Genomic DNA, 22844 nt, shown 5'->3' with positions numbered 1-22844 from the left:
GACGCGGTGTCTAACTTTTGGACAATAAAATAACAAGAAAAAGATCTCAAGTTTTTACTGATGCTGCGAGGGCACTGAGTGCAAGAATATGTTTACACTATCAATGAATTCGCGAAGTGCAGTACCTGACGGTTTTTTAATCGGAGCTAACTCGATAAGAGCATCCGTATGATGGATGACTAGTGCTTCTGAAACCTCGTACCGACTCTTTAAACTATGCCGGGCAAATCTATAATTCGCCTCGGAGATACCCAATGATTCGGTCATGCGTGCCGCCGAGCTTCTCAAAGCAGAAGTCAAATAATGAAATGTTTGAATGTCGTTTAGACTGTCGTTTGTATGAATTAATGATTCGAAAGTATCTCAAAAATGCAATCATTTGTCAAAGTTTCCATCGAAGGTGGCAAAGTTATTGTAGGCAATCGGGGAATCACTTGATCGGAAACAAGAGTTGCTGGTGAATCCGTTCCTATAGTCGGTCTAATGGAACCGCGAAGATTTCGTATGTATTTATCGAGCGTCGCCATGGTATTGAAATACGTGGTTTCGAAGGTTTGCCGTTCGTTAAGCTGAATCTCCTCTTGATCTGTGCCAATGTTTCTGTTTCGATGTTCGTCTACATCGTATCGAATTTTGCGTACAAAATTTCATTGATTGCTAATCGCCTTTCAAGGCCAATTACATCCGTCTCGGTATCCGCGAGCTCAACGAAATTTTTAAAGATTGTTAATCTCGCCTTAACTGATCCACGTATCGTGATGAATGTTTTTAACTGAGTCCACATTGCGTATGGACGCAAGCAATAAATCGAAAGAGGACTCACGGATCGGTGATGCTTCGATGATCAGCGGACGACATTGATCTCGTAAAGCTCCGTCTGCTGCTGTGATACAACTGTTGTCGTGTCCAGCAATGGATGCTAGCCTAGAAGTTGCTAGAGCGTTGAGATCCTCTGGAGTAGTCGAAATCCCAACATCTGATAAGGTTCAGGAACTAGAAGCTGATCAAGGTGGCCACTGGATAATCCAGAATGCAGCAGCCAGTTGCGGTACAATGTAACGATGATCAGGTCAGTGTGGCGTGCAGTCAACAGCACTTGAAAGATGATGTTTCACCTAGATGTGAATCTGTTCTCAACCAGGAATATCAAACTTCTTCTCCCGGTTGGTGAGATCTGAATGCAGTGACTACTGTACAACAATGAGCGTTTCTCCAACAGTGATGTAGATCCAATGATGTTTCTAATCCAGCTCGAAGGTCCAATGGTTGGGCTTGTGGTTCATCCTAAGATCTTTCAAGCTTCGTTAACCTTTTAGGCACGATGCGCCACTATAGTGGCTTCCGCGGATATCATCTTTCAGAACGACACGCCACTATAGTGGCTTTCGCGGATGTCATCTCTCTGGACGACGCGCCACTATAGTGGCTTGCTCTAGTAGCTCACTCGCTCATCGTTTGAACCAAATAATCGTCTTCATATGCATTGTTTCACACTTCTTTTGTCTTCACATCGATTTACAACAGTTTACAGGGTGTCCCAAAAATGTCTCGCAATCCGGAAATGACGGGATCCTCGGATCATTCGAGGCAACTTCTTCCTTTACAAAAATTTTCTCCGAGGCACCGTTAACGAGTTATTAACGAAAAACAGTGACCAATAAGAATCGAGTACGGCTGACGCGAGGCGGCCCAGCCAACCAGCGCGCGAAGCCCAGTTCCCCTCATTGGCACGGTCGCCTCGCGCCAGCCGAGCTCGCCTCTCATTGGTCACTGTTTTTCGTTAATAACTCGTTAACGGTGCCTCGGAGAAAATTTTTGTAAAGGAAAAAGTTGCTTCAAATGGCCTGAGGAACCCGCCACTTTCGGATTGCGAAACATTTTTGGGACACCCTGTATATACAGTATCAGACTCTGTACAGTACACATCAGACTCTGCCGTCCAGAGAAATAGCCTCGCGCAGAATTCAGCCATACCTAAAAGGTTAAGTTTACATGTAGTGTGCTGTCAAGGTGATGGTGCGTTGCACGTGATGTACTGCCAAAATGCACGTGATGTGCTGCCAAAATTCACGTGGTGTACGGTTGAAAGAAGTTTGAACAGAGTTGTTGCATTTACTAAGATTTATTTCGTTCCTTCTGTAAAATACAAATTTGTCGCCTCAAATATTAGTTTCCGAATCTCAGGAACAACCAATCAGGTACAAGGATGAATGTGATTCGTGCGCTGCTGCCACAGTTTTCGCATATATGGAGGGTGGTCAGGAGGTTCATGACCGCGAAAAAACCCTGGTCATGGTACGATGCGGAGAGCAACCGCATGAGCGTGTCCTCTTTTTATGGTGGTAATTGGTACGGGTCGCGCAGTCACAGGTTGCTTAAGTAATAGTAATTTCGCCTTTTCGTAATAGAACAATTTCGTTCTTTCGAACCTTATTCCTGAATATGGAAAGAAGCCGAAACAGAGATGACCAGCCTTGTAATAAAACTGAACAAAACCAGTGTCGACGATCTCAGGTTAACTCTGTGTAACATACATCAAGAATGGTTTTAAGATTCTAGAAGTTTAGCAATGTGCGTGCACGATGCGTTCCGTGAAGAGATTTTAAAAGTATATTCATGATCAAAATTTCAAGTCTACGTACCAGTGATTTCGTAAATTAAAATGATGACATTGAAATTTTAAGATCACGTGTTTACTACTTTTTTTACAGGTTTTATCCTTTATTATGACTACGTCTATAGCCAGCGTTTTGAAATATTTTACTGGGTGGTCGAATAAAGTACAGTAAAATATGAAAAAGATGAACTTAACATCTGAAACAGAAACTTCTTAAATTTGGAGCTAAAAACTACCGTTCACAAAATACAAACATTACGAATTACCATAGAGAAACCTTCGTAACACGGTGTATATAAACCAGCTAGATCAAACTCTATGATGTCCGTAGATTTCATTAATATAAATAATATTATTTTTTGCGATCTCGGTGGTATACAGTACCACAATGAATTGTATCTATTCAATTGAACAAAGACATTTTATTATTACACATATACGTACTACACACATTTTCAAAAAAGTAACTTGTTATTTTCCTTGTTACAATTTTACGTTGAACTCTTGTTTAACCTATTAACATAAACTCCATTCAACTGACTTAATATTGCGAATAATTATTTAACTAAAAATGTGACACAGAGACAAATCTAACATACCATTTATTTTCATGTGAACCGATATCTTGAGGCTCTACAGTTTACTCCCTTTTATCAGCTCTGATTTTCGATACGCCTTTTTTCGTTTAATATATGAGACTGTTTGGTGTTACCAGCGCTTTATAACTATGGTAGATGTCCCAGTTTCCGTGTTTGTCCCAATTTCCGTATCCCCGGATTAAAAACGTATATAAAAAGAAAAGTTTTATATACGGGGTGCCTGTTTTTACAAGTCATTGGTTTCGTCTTGATAATTATGTTATAGATTGTTAAAATATATTAATAATATAGATTGTGATAGAATTAATATAGGTTGTTAAAATAAATTATGTTATATGTTATAGATTGATATTATGTCAATTTATATATAAGACTTTTCTTTTTCTACATGTTTTTAAACCGGGGGTATGAAAATTAAGATAGGCATCAAGACTGGGACATCTACCTTAGTGTGATTTTGTGCGTCAGTTGAGTCGAATGATTACCGAATGATCGAACGAATTGGTGTATCAATTCATATATCAACTGGTGCCAGTAAATATTAATAGAAATTGTACCGCAACCAGCAATGTTAAGGCAGGATTTCTTACAGTGGCGGCCATATACAGGGTGCCTCAAAATTATGGTATTTCCGGGAAATATGGGGTTCCTGAGACCATTTGAAGTAACTTTTTCCTTTACAAAAATGTTCTCCGAGGCATCGTTAACGAGTTATTAACGAAAAACACTGACCTATGAGACGCGAGCTCGGCTAGCGCGAGGCAGCGCAGCCAACGAGCGCGCGAAGCCCAGTTCTGTTCATTGGCTCGGCCGCCCGGCGCCAACTGATGTCGCCTCTCATTGGTCACTGTTTTTCGTTAATAACTCGCAAACGAAGCCGCGGATCGCATTTTCGCTGCGGAAAAAGTTGCTTCAAATGGCCTCATGTACCCTTTAGTTCCCGAAAATAAAATAATTTTGGGACACCCTGTATAATGCTTACGTACACTTTATATTTAAATCTTGAGGCTTCGTGTTTTTCATTGAAGCAACCTGCAGCGACTGTTTATATATCATTTCTAAAAAATAGGTACCCTAATGTGTACACCAGGATTAGTGTTTTTATTTATTCCAAAACAATGCAGCAGTTTATAAACACATTCAATTATCTCTAGTATGCTAAATTTTGGATTGCTGTGAATTTTGCTTGTGAATTTTTCAAATAATCCTACGCCTATGTGATGATTTGCTACGTCGTTGCTAAGGGTCGACGGTCAAGCGTATGATGCGGCACGCGACGCAGCTCCTTTTTTGCGATACATAAAGGAATATCAGAAAATTCGAAAGCAAACATTAATATAAAGACTGTGCAATGAAGGTTAAATGAGTTTCAACTAAATGGGCATGTTGCTAGGGGAAAGCCTTTCATATCTGAAAGGAATCGCCGAGCCAGGATTTAATTCGGGAAAGAATACGTTAACTGGATGCCACAATTATAATAAACGGTTATCTTTATCGATGAATCTAACAAGGAGAGGTGATAGAGTTTGTAAAGCTGAATTCAATGATACGCACTGGATAATGATAGAAATATGTAATCCTATTTAAAAAAAGAAAACATCGATAGCCTTGAAATCTCGAAAAATAATTCTCCTTAATAATTCTGTGCTGGTACCAATACCGGACATATTATGGAGTGGGGAGAGGTGGAAGGTTCGATATGGCCCCCCTGCCAGAACACCCCCCCCCCTCCCGCCTCTTGCCACGCGGTGCCACGCGCCGTAATCCGGGGCGTCTTTCTGCCTTATATTAACAACCTTAACACAGAAACTGTAAGCCGTCTGCCCCTACAATCGGGTATCATTGGATTCAGCTTCACAAGCTCTATCACTGTATCAAATCTCATAAAAAAATAAGCGTCTGCCCTGGAAACCTTCCCTTGTTGGGGTTAATAGGAAGGGTTCATTTCTGCTAATAAGAAAAACGAGTTTACCCTACTTTTTCGTGGGCGTTAGAATGTGGTTTGGTGGGGATCGATCCTACACTTTGTTCAGCGGACTTCTTCTAAATAAGGTCCATGAATTAACATTTTGCATATGCGAGTTGCTAAAAGTCACCTCGAATTGTGTTTCAAGCAATTTGATAATGCGGTAAAACGTCTATTCCAGAACGACTATACATATAGTAGTTGCTCTTTACCTAATTCAATTTTTGTTTAGCTTTCATCCAATTACATCCACTTTCTATACGATTAACGAGCATACTTTTAACCCTTAGCACTCCGAACCATTCTGGACGTTGGCTACCAGCTACTCTTCGGCAGAAACGGGCATTTACAGACCCTCGTATTATTTAGTATGGTTTTGCAACTACCTAACATATTATAATGATATTGGACTTATATGAATTTGGCTGAAACCCAGAAATTTGCAAAAAAATCAATATTTTATTTTTTATAATTTTGTTATTGTTTGTTTTATAATTTTGTTTTGTTGTTGTAATCGTTATCTATGCGAACTCTTTCTCTCGTCGCCTTGTTGAATATGAATAAATACATAGGTTGGAAATTTCTAATTGTTATTACTAACTCACAAGATGATATTTACCAAAAAAACTTTTATCATACAATTTATTTATCAAGGGAAGAATCAGTTTTCCGATTTTCTCACTCGTTAGATCTATCTACACCGCTCAACGCTTCAAACCAGACTGAGTTCAGCTTTGAAAATCTTTTCCTCCAGATTTTATGATTATAAATCTCACTATACAGTGCATGCTATGTTCGCATACCGATCTTTCTTCTACAAACTTGCCTTATCGCTCTTTTCAAGTGGCGTCTTTGAAGTGCTCGGACCGTCGTGAGCACGCCTCTCATGTTCTCGTCAAAACTCGCTGATATTTCTTGCATATATCTCTTAGTAATTTTACTATATTTTGATTTGATTGCTTGTGCCATTTCAAGAGAAAACTTCAGGGAAACATGCATGTCTCAAAAAGTTGCGCTGAAATAACTCAATTCCCCGTAATCACTAATAAACTTTAATGTCCCACGAGAGGGGACATCGTAATTCTAGTAGATCACTCGAATGTCCCACGAGAGGGTACAGCGGAGTGCAAAGGGTTAATTATAAATTCAAGGGGCGATAAGGGGATAAACATAATTTAACTCCTTGAAATAGGTTTTCTTTTAAATCCTTATTTTTTTCGATTTCGTTTTTGCTTCGATTAGAGTTATAAGCCGCGTCACGATGAATACTGCAGAAATATGCTTAGTAGACTCTATAGAAAATGTCTGAAGAAGATTTTTTTGCATCGGTTCGCATCTGCAGAAGTTATAACGATTTATTTTTAGCCAATTCGTGAAAGATCACTGGGTCGAACCAAACACTTTCGCGTCAGATTACTCTCCGCACTGATTTATTTAGCCCGATATTGTGCGAGGGCTTAAAATTATCAAGAATATGTTCTTACAAAAGTTGTTTGGTAAAGAGGGGGCGTTAGATGATATAAACAATATTCCTACAGGTATAGTGGTGGGGGAGATATTGAAGTCAAATTAATATTTTTAAATGGGACTCTGTATTTTTTTATCCATAATATAACAGCATTAGTTGAGACAAATACAATGACCTACAACATGATATTCCGTGTAGTAAAATGAAATGCATGCGTTTTAGTCCGTTCTAAAAACTCATTATACGATATAACTATAAACTGAATATCTATTTTTACATAAATACTATAAAATATGTGAAAAACAAGGATAAAAATTTGATTAATTAATTAATTAAACAAATTTTAATAATTTATAAACATAATTTTTCATCGTATTAAAAAATAATACCATAATCAGATTCTATAACCCAGAGAACTCCTAAAACTGTTACGCTTATAATGAAAGATATAAACAGAGAAAAATTACAGAGAAAGAACTATGATCAATTTCGCTATCTTGATACAGTTACGTTAAAGAACTGCCAACAATCGTCGACGAACCCAAAACATTTATGAAGCAGGAAATTGAACAATATATTTTTGCATAAACAACACGAAAGTTTCTAAACAAGATCTCACGAATTTTTCATTTATGAGATATCATAAGAATTATGAATATTATTCTTTTCCTCCGTTTCTGATAGAAACCAAACACCACAGAAAGCCCGTCGATTTGCACGTTTAGTGATCAGACCCTAAATAAATATTTATATGTAGTCGCTTCAATCACATATTTTTCAACGAAAAAATTAATACATTCATACCTCATATTTCTCGAATACGAGATAAATTATCCAAAAAGTTTCAAAGGAATCGCTCTATAGCTTTTGAAACAAAATTGCAAAAATGACTTTCCTTAAATACATATTCCAAATCGGAATCCCTTTATAAATGGCTTACGAAAGTGCTAAGTGTGACAACATCTTTAAATTGTAATAATTACGTATAATGTCTACTCATAATCTATGATTGATACATTTGTAACAATCATGTATAATGTACACCCCTCTCCAAAAGTATTAGGACACTTACAGGAAGTTAAATAAATATGAAAACCCGATTCAAAATTCTTATGATTGTTTTAATTTAATTCGATGTTAATTACGTTAAACTGTAACAAGTACATATACATATTTTAAGTTGTTATAAAAATAACGTCGATTTACTAAACGAAAATTACACGTTCTTTTCGTCGATATATCCATCGCGTTTTTTGATTCCTTCTTGGACTAACTTACTTACTAATAAAAATTAGTTTTCCTAGTACTTTTGATACCCTTCGGCTCCATGCATTTTGTAATATTTTCCACAAATTAAGAAAACATAAAATGAACTCTAGATACGATTTTAGCGAACATCATGCAATAAATGAGTAAACTAATTGCATAACTAACAAACACTGTAACTTATGTATATAATATATATAACTTATATATATTATATTATATAATATAATATATAAAATAATAAGTTATATAAGTTATACAAATATATAGTTATAGTTATAGTTATATAAGTACATAAATTATAGTTATATGTATATATGTATAACTATAACTTATGTGCTATATGTATTTTTGACAATATGATCGCATATTGCAGACTATCTGTTATATTGCAGGGGTATACATTCATAATCTATGATTGTTACTGAGGCATCTACTATAAAATGTATCTTACGTTTACAATAGAAAAATTTGATAACAAAAACGTAGACTTACGTTCTATGAAAAATCTCATTACCAGTGTCTCTCAGTCTCTGTCCGGAATGATTATTTAAGAACATGTTTATAAAATGTAGTGCAACAAAACTCGCAGAAAAAAAAACATTCTCCGCATCTGTCATATCCTTTATTGCTAGAAGCAACTGTCACATATAAAAAAAAGACACAAACTGTTTCATTGCATTTCTGTTGACAAGAATTACAAAAATTCATCGCGATAGCTTCTCGAGTTGTTTTCTACTCACATCTAACAATGCTTACACGGTATAAATTGACAGCAAATGAGACGATAACTGCTATGATAGCCACTAAATACGACTTACTCACTCTGTTCGTAACAGTTTTGGTCATTCTGCGTTCACGAATTCACAGCGTTCCAGTGTGTTGGTCATCGATGAATCCAGTACAAGTAAGTGACGCAAGTAAAAGTAACGCAAGTAACAAGTAAGTAAAAGACGCAATAAAAGTATAATAAAATGTATATCAATACTACTATAACGTCTAAGTAAAGTTACTAACTGAAGAGCACGCTGATGGGCGGCCACAGCTGGTCGTATGTTTATTTGTGACATCGTAGCTGAGTTTATCATATCGTTAACAGCGATGTCTAATCGGTAACTGAAAAAATATAAATATATTAACATTATTGAAATCACAATATTATTGACATCACAATAATAATAGTAAAGTATTATAAGCTATTTGCTTAGAATGAAGAATATAAGTATATCCTCCATTCTATCTATAAATCAAATAATTACACTGTGAAAGGTCTAATTAACTTATGATAGTTCTCGACAAATTAGATAATATTTACTTAAACCATTTTCTTTTTTTTTTTTCTTTTTTTTTTTACTGTGCATGGTTATACAGTTAATGCCACTTTATTAAATGTTCAAACTGAAGTGATTGAACTTTTAAATATTCTCTTCATTTGAACAGCGTCACGTTTTGCGGTAATTAATGAGTATTTCCACTCTGTAGAAATACTAGTTCTAGCAGGCTTTTTTAAAATATACGGATACACTAGCAAGTAACGTGCGACAATATTTAGGAGAGCAACTTGTAGATATGTACTGTGCCTGCGAAGAATTTCTCAAGGTCTCGCGTTTAGGTACAATTAAGGGCCTCTTGGTCCCTTCTTAAGGTACACCACCATCAGTTTTAGACGAATTTTATGGTGTAAAAGGATCACAAAAACGACGCTTATCGGTCCCTGTATTCCTCAGTGCATGAAAATCATGAGCACGGGACATTGAATCCGCGAAACAGTACATATTTAAATAATTGTAAAACCTTAATTATTTTGGTAATATACTATACTGTAGTATTAGTATATCGAGTCTAATTAACCTATCCAGTTAGATCCCCTTCGATTCCAGTAGCTAAGGTAGATATCCCAATTTCCATGCCTGTCCCAATTTCCGTGCCTCCGGATTAAAAACGTATAGAAAAATAAAAGATTTTTAGAAACTTTTAGAAAAGAAAAATAAAGGTAAATTTATATATAAATTGATAACCTACTTCTTTATTATAATGAGGAATCTAAGTAGTATGTCGTGTCAAAAATCGTAAGAAACGCTTACTGAAGATTTTCATATAAATTAACTATTAATGTGATTTACATCATACAAAACATTACATTACATTATGTCGTAAGAGGGTTTCATTTAGTACTAACAACGATTTAAAAAAAACACTAATCATGCATATTTTTATGCTTTTAATATAAATCCAGAAATAGGATTAGATTTTTGAACATGACCGTATTTCAGTGCTCTCTTGTATTAGACCGCGTAATCAAACTTCACCTCTCTTTATGAAAACAATATTATGAGAAAAGGAAATCAGATCAGCAAAGTTATTACAAGAAGCACGGTAACTGCGGGAGATACAGATATAAGGTGGGAATAGGGAGCCCAAAAGTATGAACGGACACAGAAATACGAGGCTAGCAAATATATATTTGAAATATTTATATATATGTCCTTTCTGTGCCGTTCTACATATGTAGAAATATATACATATATGTAGAAAGGCACAGAAATTCGGGACATGGAATTATATGCAGAGCTGCTGGAAGGACACGGAATCGTGGGCAGAAACACCTTTTTTTATTTATTTCATTAAAAACATTATTAAATTACGCATTTCTATCATGCAAAAAATATGTTTAAAATCAAGAATGTCTGAAAAATCGAGATATATTTTTAATGTATCAAATGTAAATTATAGCATCTAATGACAGTTTCAGCAAAGCAAAAATTGGCTTAAAGGCATGGAAATTGGGACCTTCTACCTTAATACCATCCAGAACGATACACTTTTGCCGCTCGAATTATTATAAAGTTACCGAGGAAAAACCCTTAATTTCCATCCCTTTACCCCACGAAACGACTTTTACCCCCCAACTGTTACGACCCTCGGCTCGTAACAGTTTACATTGCAACTGTTCCAAATGATCTCAACTTGCTGGCCGCAATCTCAGAGTCGCTTTTGCAAAGAATATCACAAGTTAGTTGCTAGCGTATTCGCCACAAATTAACCAGTAGGCAGTGTTGTATAGATTTGTGTTATCTGGGGTGTCTCAAAAATGTCTCGTATTCCGAAAATGAGAGATTTCTGAGGTTATTTGAAGTAACTTTTTCCTTAGCGAAAATGCAATCCGCTGTTTTGTTTATGAGTTATTAACGAAAAACACTGACCAATAAGAGACGAGCTCGGCTGGCGCGAGGCAGCCCATCCAACATGCTTCGTGCAGCCAATGGGCTTCGTGCGCTCGTTGACTGGACTGCCTCGCGCTGCCTGGGCTACTTGTCTCTTATTGGTCAGTATTTTTCGTTAATAACTCATAAACAAAACCGCGGATTGCATTTTCGCTAAGGAGAAAGTTATTAGGTCTACCGGAAAGTTCTGTCCGATAGTGTCACTTCAAGTTTCAATCCATATGCACATGTTGATTTGAGACATATATGACAATCTCTCTTTATCATTGCATTTACACACATGTACTCTCCTAAATAAACTGAAACAAAGATGTCTCATGTCATTATTAAGTGAGACGCGATCGTGAAAACATGGCTACCGATGATAATGCCAGACCACATGCTGCTTTGGCGACTCGTCAAAAATTCGCAGTGCTAGGCTGGGAAATTCTGTCACATCCACCATACTCCCCAGACCTAGCATCCTCCGATTATCACTTGTTTCTCTCTTTGCAAAACTTTTTACAGGAAAAAAAATTCAAAACTGAAGCTGATGTCAACCAAGCACTAGTTGAGTTCTTCGCCTCTAAAAATAAATCATTTTTTAAAAATGGCATTTACAAGTTGCCATCACGCTGGCAAGAAGTCATAAGTAACGATGGAAAGTATATTCTACAATAAATATTATTGAATGCATGAAAATTGTGTTATATTTCAATTCAAAAACGGACAGAACTTTCCGGTAGACCTAATACTTCAAATGACCGCGGAAACCTCCCTCCCCCATTCCCGGATTGGGGAACATTTTTGGGACACCCTGTAAAAAATGTCCGGAACGGAAAGAAATATTTTTGGACAAAAAAATTTTCTAAAATATACGCACGAAGGAAATAGAAAATCAACGAAAACATTTGGAAAGTTCATTTCATACCTGGTGACTTCGAGCAGACCGCATAAATAAGAAACATTGACACCGATTGCCGCCTCTGTACCTGCTATCGACATGACACCCATTGCGTTTACCAATATCAGAAGAAGACAAACGATATCGGTTTGCTGACCTCCCTGATTGTAAAAGAATCCAAACATGCGTAGATAATACAGCTGAAGATTTGAACGCAATATTGTAGGGATTCCTATTACCAGAAGTGTGAAGCATGCTGTTATACACGACGTAGCTAGAATACAAAATAGTGCAAGGTTAGTATTATTGTTGTTCCAAATAGCTTGGATGATGTAACAATGTTCCTGAAAGCTAATACAGAAAATTCTTCCTAATTGACGCTCAGCTTACACACAAAAATAGACAATTTGGATAGAGGAGATACGATTATTCGTGCTCTGTGGCTCGTTTTTATAGTTACCGATTGTCAACAACTATAAAAACAAGTCGCAAGGCTGGAATAATCGTACCTCCTCTTCCCAAATTGTCCACTTTTGTTTCCAAACTAAGCGTCAGTTGGGGATAATTTATTTTATACACAAAATTGAAAGTTGTGTACAATAGCTGTATTACAGAAAGTAAAAAGAAAACATTTACTCGAAGCACTTAGCTCCCGCATAGTTTGTTCAAGTAAAATTAAGAGAGGTCTACTGCGCGCATCCATATTCTGGATCACGTGTGCTAGGCCTCGTTGAGGACGTTTTTAACCACATACGGGATAATTACTTCCAAAGTAATCTTCACTTGCGAGAAGAATTAACCCTTAGCACTCCGAATCATTCTGGACGTTGGCTACCAGCTACTCAGCGCCACTTTTCGGTAGAAACGGGCATTTACAGACCCTCGTATTATTTAGTATGGTTTTGGAACTAACTAACATATTATAATGATATTGGACTTATATAAATTGGCTGAAATCGAGAAATTTGCAAAAAAATCAATATTTTATTTTTTATAATTTTGTTTTGTTGTTGTAATCGCTATCTATGCGAACTCTTTCTCTCGTCGCCTTGTTGCTTGGACGATATCACTATCACTGTTATCAAAACGATAGACTAACTGTAGAAGAAAATCTTCTCAAGAGAAAACTTCAGGGAAACATGCATGTCTCAAAAAGTTGCGCTGAAATAACTCAATTCCCCGTAATCACTAATAAACTTTAATGTCCCACGAGAGGGGACATCCGAGTGATATGCTAGAATTACGATGTCCCACGAGAGGGGACAGCGGAATGCAAAGGGTTTATAGTGAGAGGGACATTGTACGACGAGTGGATTCTTTGACATTTAACCCTTTGCGAACGGGGACGGTTAGAATCCAACCATGCCATAAGGCCGACCTGCTGTCGCGATCAGTGTAACTAAGTCCAGAAATGCTATATTGTCATCGCCTGCAATAATGGAATAGTCGATGTATTAGTAGATTAGGTGGGTAGTCTCCCAATCTCCTCGCGAGGCCACCCTCTGCGCCTACACCAGTTTGCGGGACGTCGAGAATGACGTAGCCGAGTCTCCCACTCTGCCAGTGGGTCAGTTCGTAGCACTTCGTTATCCCCTCCGTTACAAAAGGCGCTGAAATCGCACTGGACCTAACAACACTGCTCGCTAGATCGAATCTTAACCGAGCTGTGTATGGGAATCTAAGATAATTTCGAGACAGCACCGATTGAAAAAAATGTATTCCATATTAGTGGGAGCAATTGGAGTCAGAAACTATTAAAAGACTTTATAAATCTTTTCCAAAAAGAATGATGGTTGTTATTAAATGTCAAGGAGAATTTAGAAAATATTAAGCATTAAATATCATTCGTTGATTTATTGTTATACATGATACGCGTAGTTAAACGTGTTATCATTTTGTCGCACTATATTTCCATAAAAATTCATTTTTTTTCAAATAAAATTATAATCAAATATTTTTTTCATTTCTTATATGAGCCGTTTATTTTGAAAGTGGCATAAGTCACTTTACCGTAATGAAAAGTGGTGATTTTTTAATGTTTATACGAAATTATTTATACTGAGAAAAATATCAGTATCCTGAGATAACAAATACAAGTAAATCTTCTCGAAAGTTAGCATCCATATTTTTAAACGTGTTAAAACGCAAACCCTTAAATATATCGACTTAAAAACAAAGCGACTTACGCCACTTTCAAAATAAACGGCTCATATATTTGATATCGATCTATATATTGAATGCCTTTTACCTAGATATGCAACGATTATGCGTCGCGTATCGATTATATGCTTCATGAATAGGTCCAGTTCAACAGAATTTTTCGCCTGTCTGCAAATCTTTCCGATATTACCGAAAATAACTTTTAACTGCAACCGTATAAAAAAGCAATGTTACGATCATGGAAATTGTGCTTAACGGATAGAATAATTACGTTAACGTCTTTCATTTGATGCAACAAAAACGAGAAGGTCGTATTTCCGAACTTACTAGTGGAAAGATGGACAGAAAATAGATATATCGTTGAATGTACAAGAGCAATGGGCAGGTGTACGACATCGTCAAAAGTATATTGTACAGTGACACCTCCACCGTCCTTATCGACGATATCTGAAAAATATTTTATTTGTTTTTAAAAGTTTGAAGCACCGGAGGAAATAACAATTTTCTCACGGGTCAATTCAGATCGTTCGATTTCTGGAATGAAAGTAAGTCAAATACCTAAATTGTCATTGTCCTAACAGAAACTATTCGTGAGAGAATTAACTTTCAACATTTTTTCTTTGTATAATGTGTGCTGTCTAATTATTCCTACATGAAATAGTTTTTTCTTGTCTCTCAATTTATTCTCTCTCAATAATCAATTAATAGCACCGTCTTACAAGAAGAGGTCCCCAAGGTTGACGCTCACTTTTTCATGAGATTTTGTAGAGTGGTAGAGCTTGAAAAGCTGAATCCAATGATATCCAGTTTTAGGGGCACACGACTTATAGTTTTTGAGATATTTAATGTTAAAGTTGTTAATAAAAGGCCAGAAAGACGCGCTGAATTACGGCGCATGGCACCGTGCGATGCCCCCCAACCGCCACCCCCCAACATGGTATCATTGAATTCAACTTTACAAGTTCTGTCACTGTACCAAATCTTATCAGAAAGTGAGCGTCAACGTTAGGGGCCTCTCCTTGTTAGTGAACAATAATGGATCTCTACACAAATCTATTGTGATCCATACACATTTAACTTTTTGCAAACATTCAATATCATTTAGACTTCCAAATTAAAAGAATTATAGATTAGCTTATCAATTAGTCGATATTATTAAAAATATTATTCAAACCTTCCGAGCTATAAGAGATACAATACAAACAATATTATAAAGATTAATCATTAATGTAATGTTTTATGTTTTATATTAAACCTTCGACTACTGTTGACGATGTTCGACGCGGAGAAGTCCTCTTTATCGCGAAAGTATTAATAGAAAGTATTAATAAAATTGTTCTTCAATTACATTGCATAATAACTAAACTGCACAGCTTTATGCAAAATAAAAATTATCTTTAATAATTCTAACGAGAAGGAGTTAGATAGAAATTTCTTTCTTTCTTTTAATAATTTAAATGAGTTGAAAATAAAGTTAAACTTTTTCTTGGAGGTTTCTATATTTTTTTTTGACTTTCCAGTATACATTCCAATGGATTTTGTCGAAAAAAGTCCAAAAATCGAAGTCCTGAATCTGGGATTGTAATTAAAATAAGTCCTAAATTCATTTGTTAAAAAGTTATGCTGTGATGAGATGTAGTTTTAACATTGACATAACCCCCAAGGAAAAGTTTAGCCCTTCCGGGACAAAATCCATTGGAAAGTCGAAAAAATAGAAATCCCCAAGGATAAGTTTAGCTCAAAAAAAAGATATGCAGATGTCCTTAAATTCTTTCAATGTTTTCATCGTATCAAATTTTAATTACCCATTTTTGTTATACATGCATAAAATTCGCAGTCTAATAATAACAAAACTAATAACAACGAAGAATGTAACAATGAAGATAACAATAAAATATAAAATTAACAGTAGCCGATCAGTACCAGCTTTTGTGGGCAGCATCAGTGTGATTCTTAGCATCGACGTAGCGATAATCACATAGGCTTAGGACTAGCACAGAGAAATTCACAACAACCCGAAATTTGGCATTCTAAGGAAAATTTACTGTGTCAGTCCCGAAAAATAGAAGCACAGATTCGTTAAATATTACAGAATCTGGATCAGATAGGAAAACTATTAGCAAATGTAAATGAAACGCAAGAAAAGGAGCATAAGATATTGACGAATGTCAAATTTGTAAAACAACATTCACAAAGCAATGAAGACTGACATCGGTGAAAGATCTGTAGTAAATGGGTAAATGAAACAAGTACCCTAAACTTTTGTTGCTTATTATGCTATTATAATTTTTAAGATTCTTTTTAAGATCATTTTTAAGATATTTTTTTTTTATTCAGAAATTCGTGTTAATTTTCATTATTCAAAGTTTCTTTTTATTAAAAGGTTTATTTATTGTCATAAAATGCTAAAAACTGATATTAACCAAAGATGTGAAGTAGGATTTATGTAATTTAAGATCATTATAAAAAGCAATACTTATAAGATTAATACCGAGATTACTTTATTTTGTTATCATGAATATGCTTGTCCCATTCAATACAACCAATTGATGAATTAGAAAAAATGCACTTTCAAGAAAAATTAAAAGCAAAATAAGTAGACGTAGGTGGAACTCACTGACACTATACACCTTTGTAGTAAAAGAATTGATCTTTCGAACGTTTCAAACTAGAATCTTGTCTGTAACATCCGTCTTAATAACATCCGTCCCTTTGGTGATAGTTCTCCCCTATTACACCGCTAATTGCAATTTAAACGATCGCACCGAAATTGGTAGCAATCCACCATGTTTGACCGCTAATTCGCGTGACCAATCCCAAACAACGGCTATAGGCGTCTGGAAGATTTAGTTCTGACGAACTATTAACACCTATAGGTCATCGCCAAATCTTATCAGAAATTATCGAAGAGAACGTATATGGTTTCAACGATTTCATTATAAATTTGCAAAATGCATGCTGATAAAGCCAAAGGATTAAAAACGGATAAAAAGAAATATTTTATATTATTACTAGTTGCGAGCTGGATGTAAAGTGGCGACCTTGTGCTTAACATCGCTTGAAGATGTTAAGACTTGAACTTTTTTAAAACTCGACAAAAGGACTTAAATTTATTCCTAAATGGCATAAGGATTAGCCTATTAGACAGTAATTATAATATTTCTTTTTAATTTTGCTATAGCTTGGAATAACAAAAAAATAAAAAAACTCACGTTTTTCAACTTCTTTATCTGAATATATAACGAAAATTTAAAAAGTCCGTTTTATAGATCTCGGTAACTTGTGTGCATGGTGAAAATTTAATCGAAATCGGATGACCTTGATATGATACAATTAAAGATCGCGAAGATCGCTGTTTCGTCACGATTTTCTACAGTAATCTGCGTTAACCAATATCGATAAAATTTTCAACATGCATCTACGTTACCGAGATCTACAAAATGCATTTTTAAAATTTTCGTCATAAGCTTAGATAGAAAAGTTGAAAAACATGAGTTTCTCATTTTTCTTTCTTATTTCAAGTAATAGCAAAATTTAAAAAATATATATTATAGTTATTATAGTCTCTAATTATATATGTAGTCTCTTATTATAGTCTTCCTGTCATCTATATATTATAGTTATTATAGTCTCTTATTATAGTCTTCCTGTCATCTATATATTATAGTTATTATAGTCTCTTATTATAGTCTTCCTGTCATCTAAAAAGATTCCAAGTCATTTAGTCTAGCCTTTAAAAAGTTGAACTGTTTAACGTAGCAACTTGAATATTGTTATGAGAGGTAGTTCTCTGAAAAACATTTGATACGTATGTTTTTTTATCGGTCATCATCAATGTCGAAAACGTGAAGTTGGGAATAAAGACTGCATTTAATTCAGATTCAGATACAGATTCGGATTTGGATTCAAATTCGGATTGATTCGAATCATCGACGATAGATGAATTTTTGCAAAAGATGTAATGATTTCATATACTAGCCAAGTCATATTCAGTGGCTAGATTGTAAAAGTACACGTTCAATAAAGCTTTGACCAATAAAGCTGCTATCTTATTTATGATTGAGACAGATTCTCAACGAAATGATTTCGCTGAAGCTTAGATAAGAGACACGTTATTAAAGTTTTGTCACAATACATTTTATAAACATTCAAAATACTTTAAATCATTTTTCACTCTATACAGGGTGTCCCAGGTTTTAATGTTCAAACTTTGTCAGTATATTCTATGGCACAAAGTATGAAAAAAATGTTATGTAAACATAGGTCATATAGAGCTTTATTAAGAAGTTATAACAAAAATTCAGAGTAGGAATAGTAATCAACTAAAAAAAAAATAAAAAATAAAAAGAAATCTTCGATCGATGTCAATCATGCATTGTTAACAACGGTTATTAATACATTTCGAAATGTATTAATAAACACAGTTTACATAAACACACGGCATGTGCTGATCTATTCAAGCCAATGCTCGCAGTAACAGCAAGTTGATTACTATTCCTATTCTGAATTTTTGTTATAACTTCTTAATAAAGCTCTATATGACCTATGTTTACATAACATTTTTTTCTTACTTTGTGCCATAGAATACACTAACAAAGTTTGAACTTTAAAACCTGGGACACCCTGTATATTTTCCTTCTAAATAAAAGCATCGCGTCTCCTCTATGTATAAACATGATGTTATCTCGGTTGAGGTAAACATGATTGATCTTCAAGTTAAAAATGAAAATATTCACTGTAATACGAGTCGTTATTACCTGAATCACTACAAGGCTGAATGATAGTATAATGAAACTTATTCTTTGAATCTTTGCTCCTAAGGTATGGTCGTAAGGCCAGAGTGCAGTCATACTTAACAAAGACGAATAAAGACCGTAGTTCTTTCGGAAGCCGTCCATCATTGCCAGTGTCAACGAAATGTCTGCACGCATTGTTTGAAGAACAGTTCCACTACACCTTGGTGTCATAATTTATTCACTCTATCCTGTTTCCGGCGTACGTTTATGTTTCAATTTACCTCAAATTATGAGAGGTTAGAAAATTACTATCGCTGTCCAGAAATGTTTTATTAATATTTCCTCCTATTAAGTCTTCAGACTCTTCGATCAATATAGTCATTCTAGTTTGATGTTTGATGTTTATAATAGATAATGATTCTACCCGGGGGGTAGAAAGTCTGGTTACACACTACAGCTGCTACATTTTCCATGTACAGTCGAGGATACCATTGTGCAAGAAGATCGTAGAACTGTTCGCTAATGTCGGCAAGATCCAACAGTTGCGCCAGAAACCATTGCAGAAACTTTGGGAGCAGATGTTTCAACGAGAACAACAACTAGGAAATTACACGAAGTTGGACTATTATAGCATGCTGCAAGGTTAGGTGTAAGTGATTTATTGATCAAATTAATATAAAATACGAAAAAATGTATAAATATGACATTTCTTTTTCTATTCACTGTTTAACCCGGGATTACCTACGTAGGATGCTCATGGACTCCCAATGAAAACAAATACTATTTACTCGTTAAAATATACAAACAAGGGCCTAGTCGATTAAGATGGTCAAAATTGCCCTCAAAGGTTATTTAATGAGTATTATACCCCGTTCGAGTTATTACTTACCCAAGGTTTTTTTTTGCACATTACGCAATGTGCACATCACAATTTCTTCTTTCTCTTAAATCGCATTTTCTAGATTAAAAAATTGCTTGTTTCAATGTAATAACGTTTTTAAAATTACTTAATCCACACTTGCGGTATATACACCCAACAAGTAGTAACTTTCTTCCTCACAACAAAAACGTATTTCGGATCGTATTTCGTAAATCGAATTTCATTCTTTCTTTTTACAATGGCCTAATCGAATGAAAAATCTGAGAAAAATTGAGCACACTGCTTGTGATAGTTTAGACATTATTAGGGAATTAATTTCAGGGTGGCATAGTATTTTTGTTTTCGAGATATCTTCAATCTTCCGATCTTTTTTTATTTCCCATTTTTGATAACTACAGTTTGCAACCGAAAAATCTGAAAAAATTCTATAATATGCGGCTTGATGTTCGAAATAAGCTACATTTTTTTCAAAATTTTAAGAAGTTGCCGAAGGGGGGAAATGAGCGGAAAAGCACCCAAATCTAATTTACCCTGTAACTACCCTCACGGACAAATTACAAGGATGAAACTTTTCACGGATGAGTTTTTCTTGGTCATCTATCGAACTATGATGAGTATATAATGCTCATTAAAAAAACCTCTAAGGCCAATCTTGACCATCTCAATCGGCTAGGCCCTTTGATCGCAATTGCAAATAATGTATGAAGCTGAAGCTATGGTTATACTGATCGCGGTATGTGAATATAGGCAACTGCTTGCAACTGCTTATTTTTCGTATGCGTCCAAACAATCAAACTTGCATCCGCCTTCGATTCTACGTTGACAGTCGTCCTACTTAGGCACCACCTTATATGCATAAGTGTAACTAACCTTGTCACATTTTTTACTCTATATTATCGATATTGCCAAAAAAGGTATTACTGATACGGGCTCGAACTTTTCGACCTTATATCAGTATATTTTTCGCTGTCTAATGGTACCATTCGAAAGCAGAAGGTTCAGTGCAGTATGTGAATGTCACAGTTTCAACACCAGAAAACTCATCCCATGGCATAAAAATGCTTTGATTTCATAGCTTCCATACCAAAAATTTTGTGCTTACTTTCTGAGACTTACATTACCAAATATCTATATAATTCTCATTAATTCTGATATTCACGCACTGCACTGAACATTCCCCTTTCGAATGATAACATTAAATAGCGAAATATATTCGGGATATAAGTTTACAGATATATTTTCGCCTTACTTTGTCGATAACCTTTATTGTACACTTAATAAATATACATACTACTTATTATAATAACGCACGCGACTTACATCGAGCGGTATGCGGCATCGACTCGTGCAGTTACGTGACAACTGTAATGTCGCCGGAATCTAGATCACCGTCATCTTAATAATCCCCATCGCTAGTGATCGGATCGATACCGATACCATTGATGATATTCAATCAATTCGATATCAAAGTACTCAATAAAAAGTATCAATATCTGTTTGATACCTCACAAAAGTGTCGATACCTGTTTAATACCTTTATATAAGGTAACGAAACAAAACAAAAGACTTATAACATTATAACGGGAAGAAACAAAACTGTATTCAGTTAGACTTAGAAAATTATTTAAAAGAACCACTTTTAACCGAAAAGTAAATACATTGATCCATTAGAAAGATAATGTAAAAAAGACAGCATCATGTCTGAGTTTGCCAGGAAATATTTTTGTATAATTGCAACTTCGGTGGCAGACAGAATGCGTGTTCTCTGAAATTGGATAATTGATTTGTAAATATAGAAATAGTAAATACTAAAAGACAATACAGTTAATAAAATATTATCTTTTAGTAATTTAGTAATATCTAATTTATACAGGGTGTTCCAAAAATGTCTCGCATTACAGAAATTGGGAGTAGCTGAGATCATTCTAAGTAATTTTTTCCTTTGCGAAAATGCAATCCGCGGCTTTGTTTACGAGTTATTAACGAAAAACATTGACCAATGAGAGGCGAGGGCGCGAATTATAACATGGTCGATCGATAGAGTGCAACGTGCTTCGACCGTGGAGCGTGATAGAAGAAGAGGGGCTCCGTACTGCGTTCGAATCAACGTGTGAACTTCCGAATTTTTTTTTTTTTACTACGTGAGAGTGATAATTTTAAGAAAAACGCTATTCATCCTTATTTCAGAATGTCTACAGAATATTTTCTAATTTTTCGAACCCGGAATAATAAGTAATTTAACCGTGACAAACGTTTTAATTTTCTGGTGTGCATGACACCTCGTGTGTACCATATGAAATTTTTAAGCAAGGCGTACAGTGAAGATTAACAAAGTACGTAAATGATATTTTAATTTAAATAATTCCGTGTCCGAACAGAATTCAACAAACGATTTGCAAAGCTGATTTAGTAACAAATAATCGCGTTAAAGGACGTAAAGAATTTGTTTGTTAGAGAAATATGAAGAGTGTTATCAATAAGAAACTCGCCCATTTAGTTGTAAATCCACTTCATGCACAGAAATGTGTGCGGGGGAGGATAGTGCATTGACCTCGTACAATGTATGATAAACTGCACAGCTGATCTGTATCCGACGATGACGAACATTTCGTCTCTGTTAATTTAACGTGCGGCCACGCGGCCCTCATGGGCATGGGATTGGGATACGTCCAATCAGCGCGTTCCCGCTAATGCGGGAACTACCGATACACTCCCAGGCTGCAGGGACTAAAGAGCAGATAACCGGTGGTGCCGAACGACTTTCCACGCTCTACCGTCTCTGTAGGACGGTGCGCGAGCTGAACGATGCGCAGCTTACCCGCCGAGACCCTGGAAAAAGGGGCCTCTGACCAGCATTTGGCCTTACCACTGCCCTCGCGATGGTCCTACCCATGACCGGGCCGAGGCACTCCTCGGGGGCTCCCGGTCCCCGCGGTACCAGTCAAGATCACTGGTTGGATCTTTCGTAGCGTTAACTACTACCAGTTTGGAAGCCTACACTTCCGGTACTGGTGAACCAGCACTTCGAGTGCGTGGATTGGGCGA

The 22844-nt window shown here is 35.7% G+C and overlaps 1 protein-coding gene and 1 long non-coding RNA gene across 4 annotated transcripts; one reads left to right on the top strand and one right to left on the bottom strand.

Annotated features, from left to right (window-relative positions):
- Positions 1-2103: 2103 nt before the first annotated feature.
- LOC117217624 (uncharacterized) lies at positions 2104-19339 on the bottom strand. 3 transcript variants are annotated; one of them, XM_076527573.1, is made up of 10 exons: positions 18941-19339; positions 14511-14630; positions 14272-14389; positions 12051-12297; positions 8934-9032; positions 8676-8766; positions 8412-8557; positions 2884-3016; positions 2643-2814; positions 2104-2521 (listed from the first exon to the last, which is right to left on the bottom strand). In XM_076527573.1, the coding sequence occupies exons 1-9, from the start codon at positions 19148-19150 to the stop codon at positions 2761-2763; spliced, it is 1218 nt and encodes a 405-aa protein (XP_076383688.1). In that variant the 5' UTR covers positions 19151-19339; the 3' UTR covers positions 2104-2521; positions 2643-2760. The 3 variants fall into 3 exon arrangements, with proteins under 3 accessions (XP_076383688.1, XP_076383689.1, XP_076383690.1); XM_076527574.1 differs by having other exon boundaries at positions 8742-8766; XM_076527575.1 differs by lacking the exons at positions 2104-2521; positions 2643-2814 and having other exon boundaries at positions 8660-8766.
- Positions 18958-19625, top strand: LOC117217625 (uncharacterized). The gene is made up of 2 exons (XR_004489601.2): positions 18958-19215; positions 19331-19625. It is a non-coding gene; the product is annotated as an uncharacterized LOC117217625 (long non-coding RNA).
- Positions 19626-22844: the final 3219 nt, after the last annotated feature.

The sequence above is a fragment of the Megalopta genalis genome, unplaced genomic scaffold, assembly GCF_051020955.1.
Source record: "Megalopta genalis isolate 19385.01 unplaced genomic scaffold, iyMegGena1_principal scaffold0026, whole genome shotgun sequence".
NCBI classification, from domain to species: domain Eukaryota; kingdom Metazoa; phylum Arthropoda; class Insecta; order Hymenoptera; family Halictidae; genus Megalopta; species Megalopta genalis.
Note: the sequence above shows the minus strand (reverse complement) of the source record. Positions and strands in the feature narration are given on the sequence as shown.

Bases quoted from the DNA above. Each gene is read 5' to 3' on its own strand.
- LOC117217624 (XM_076527573.1), bottom strand. From the start codon at position 19,150: ATGACACCAAGGTGTAGTGGAACTGTTCTTCAAACAATGCGTGCAGAC. The intron at 8,767-8,933 runs GTTAGTAACTTT...TCGTGAACGCAG, and splicing joins GCCCATCAGCGTGCTCTTCA to AATGACCAAAACTGTTACGA. The intron at 8,558-8,675 runs GTAAGCATTGTT...TATATGTGACAG, and splicing joins TTGCTGTCAATTTATACCGT to TTGCTTCTAGCAATAAAGGA.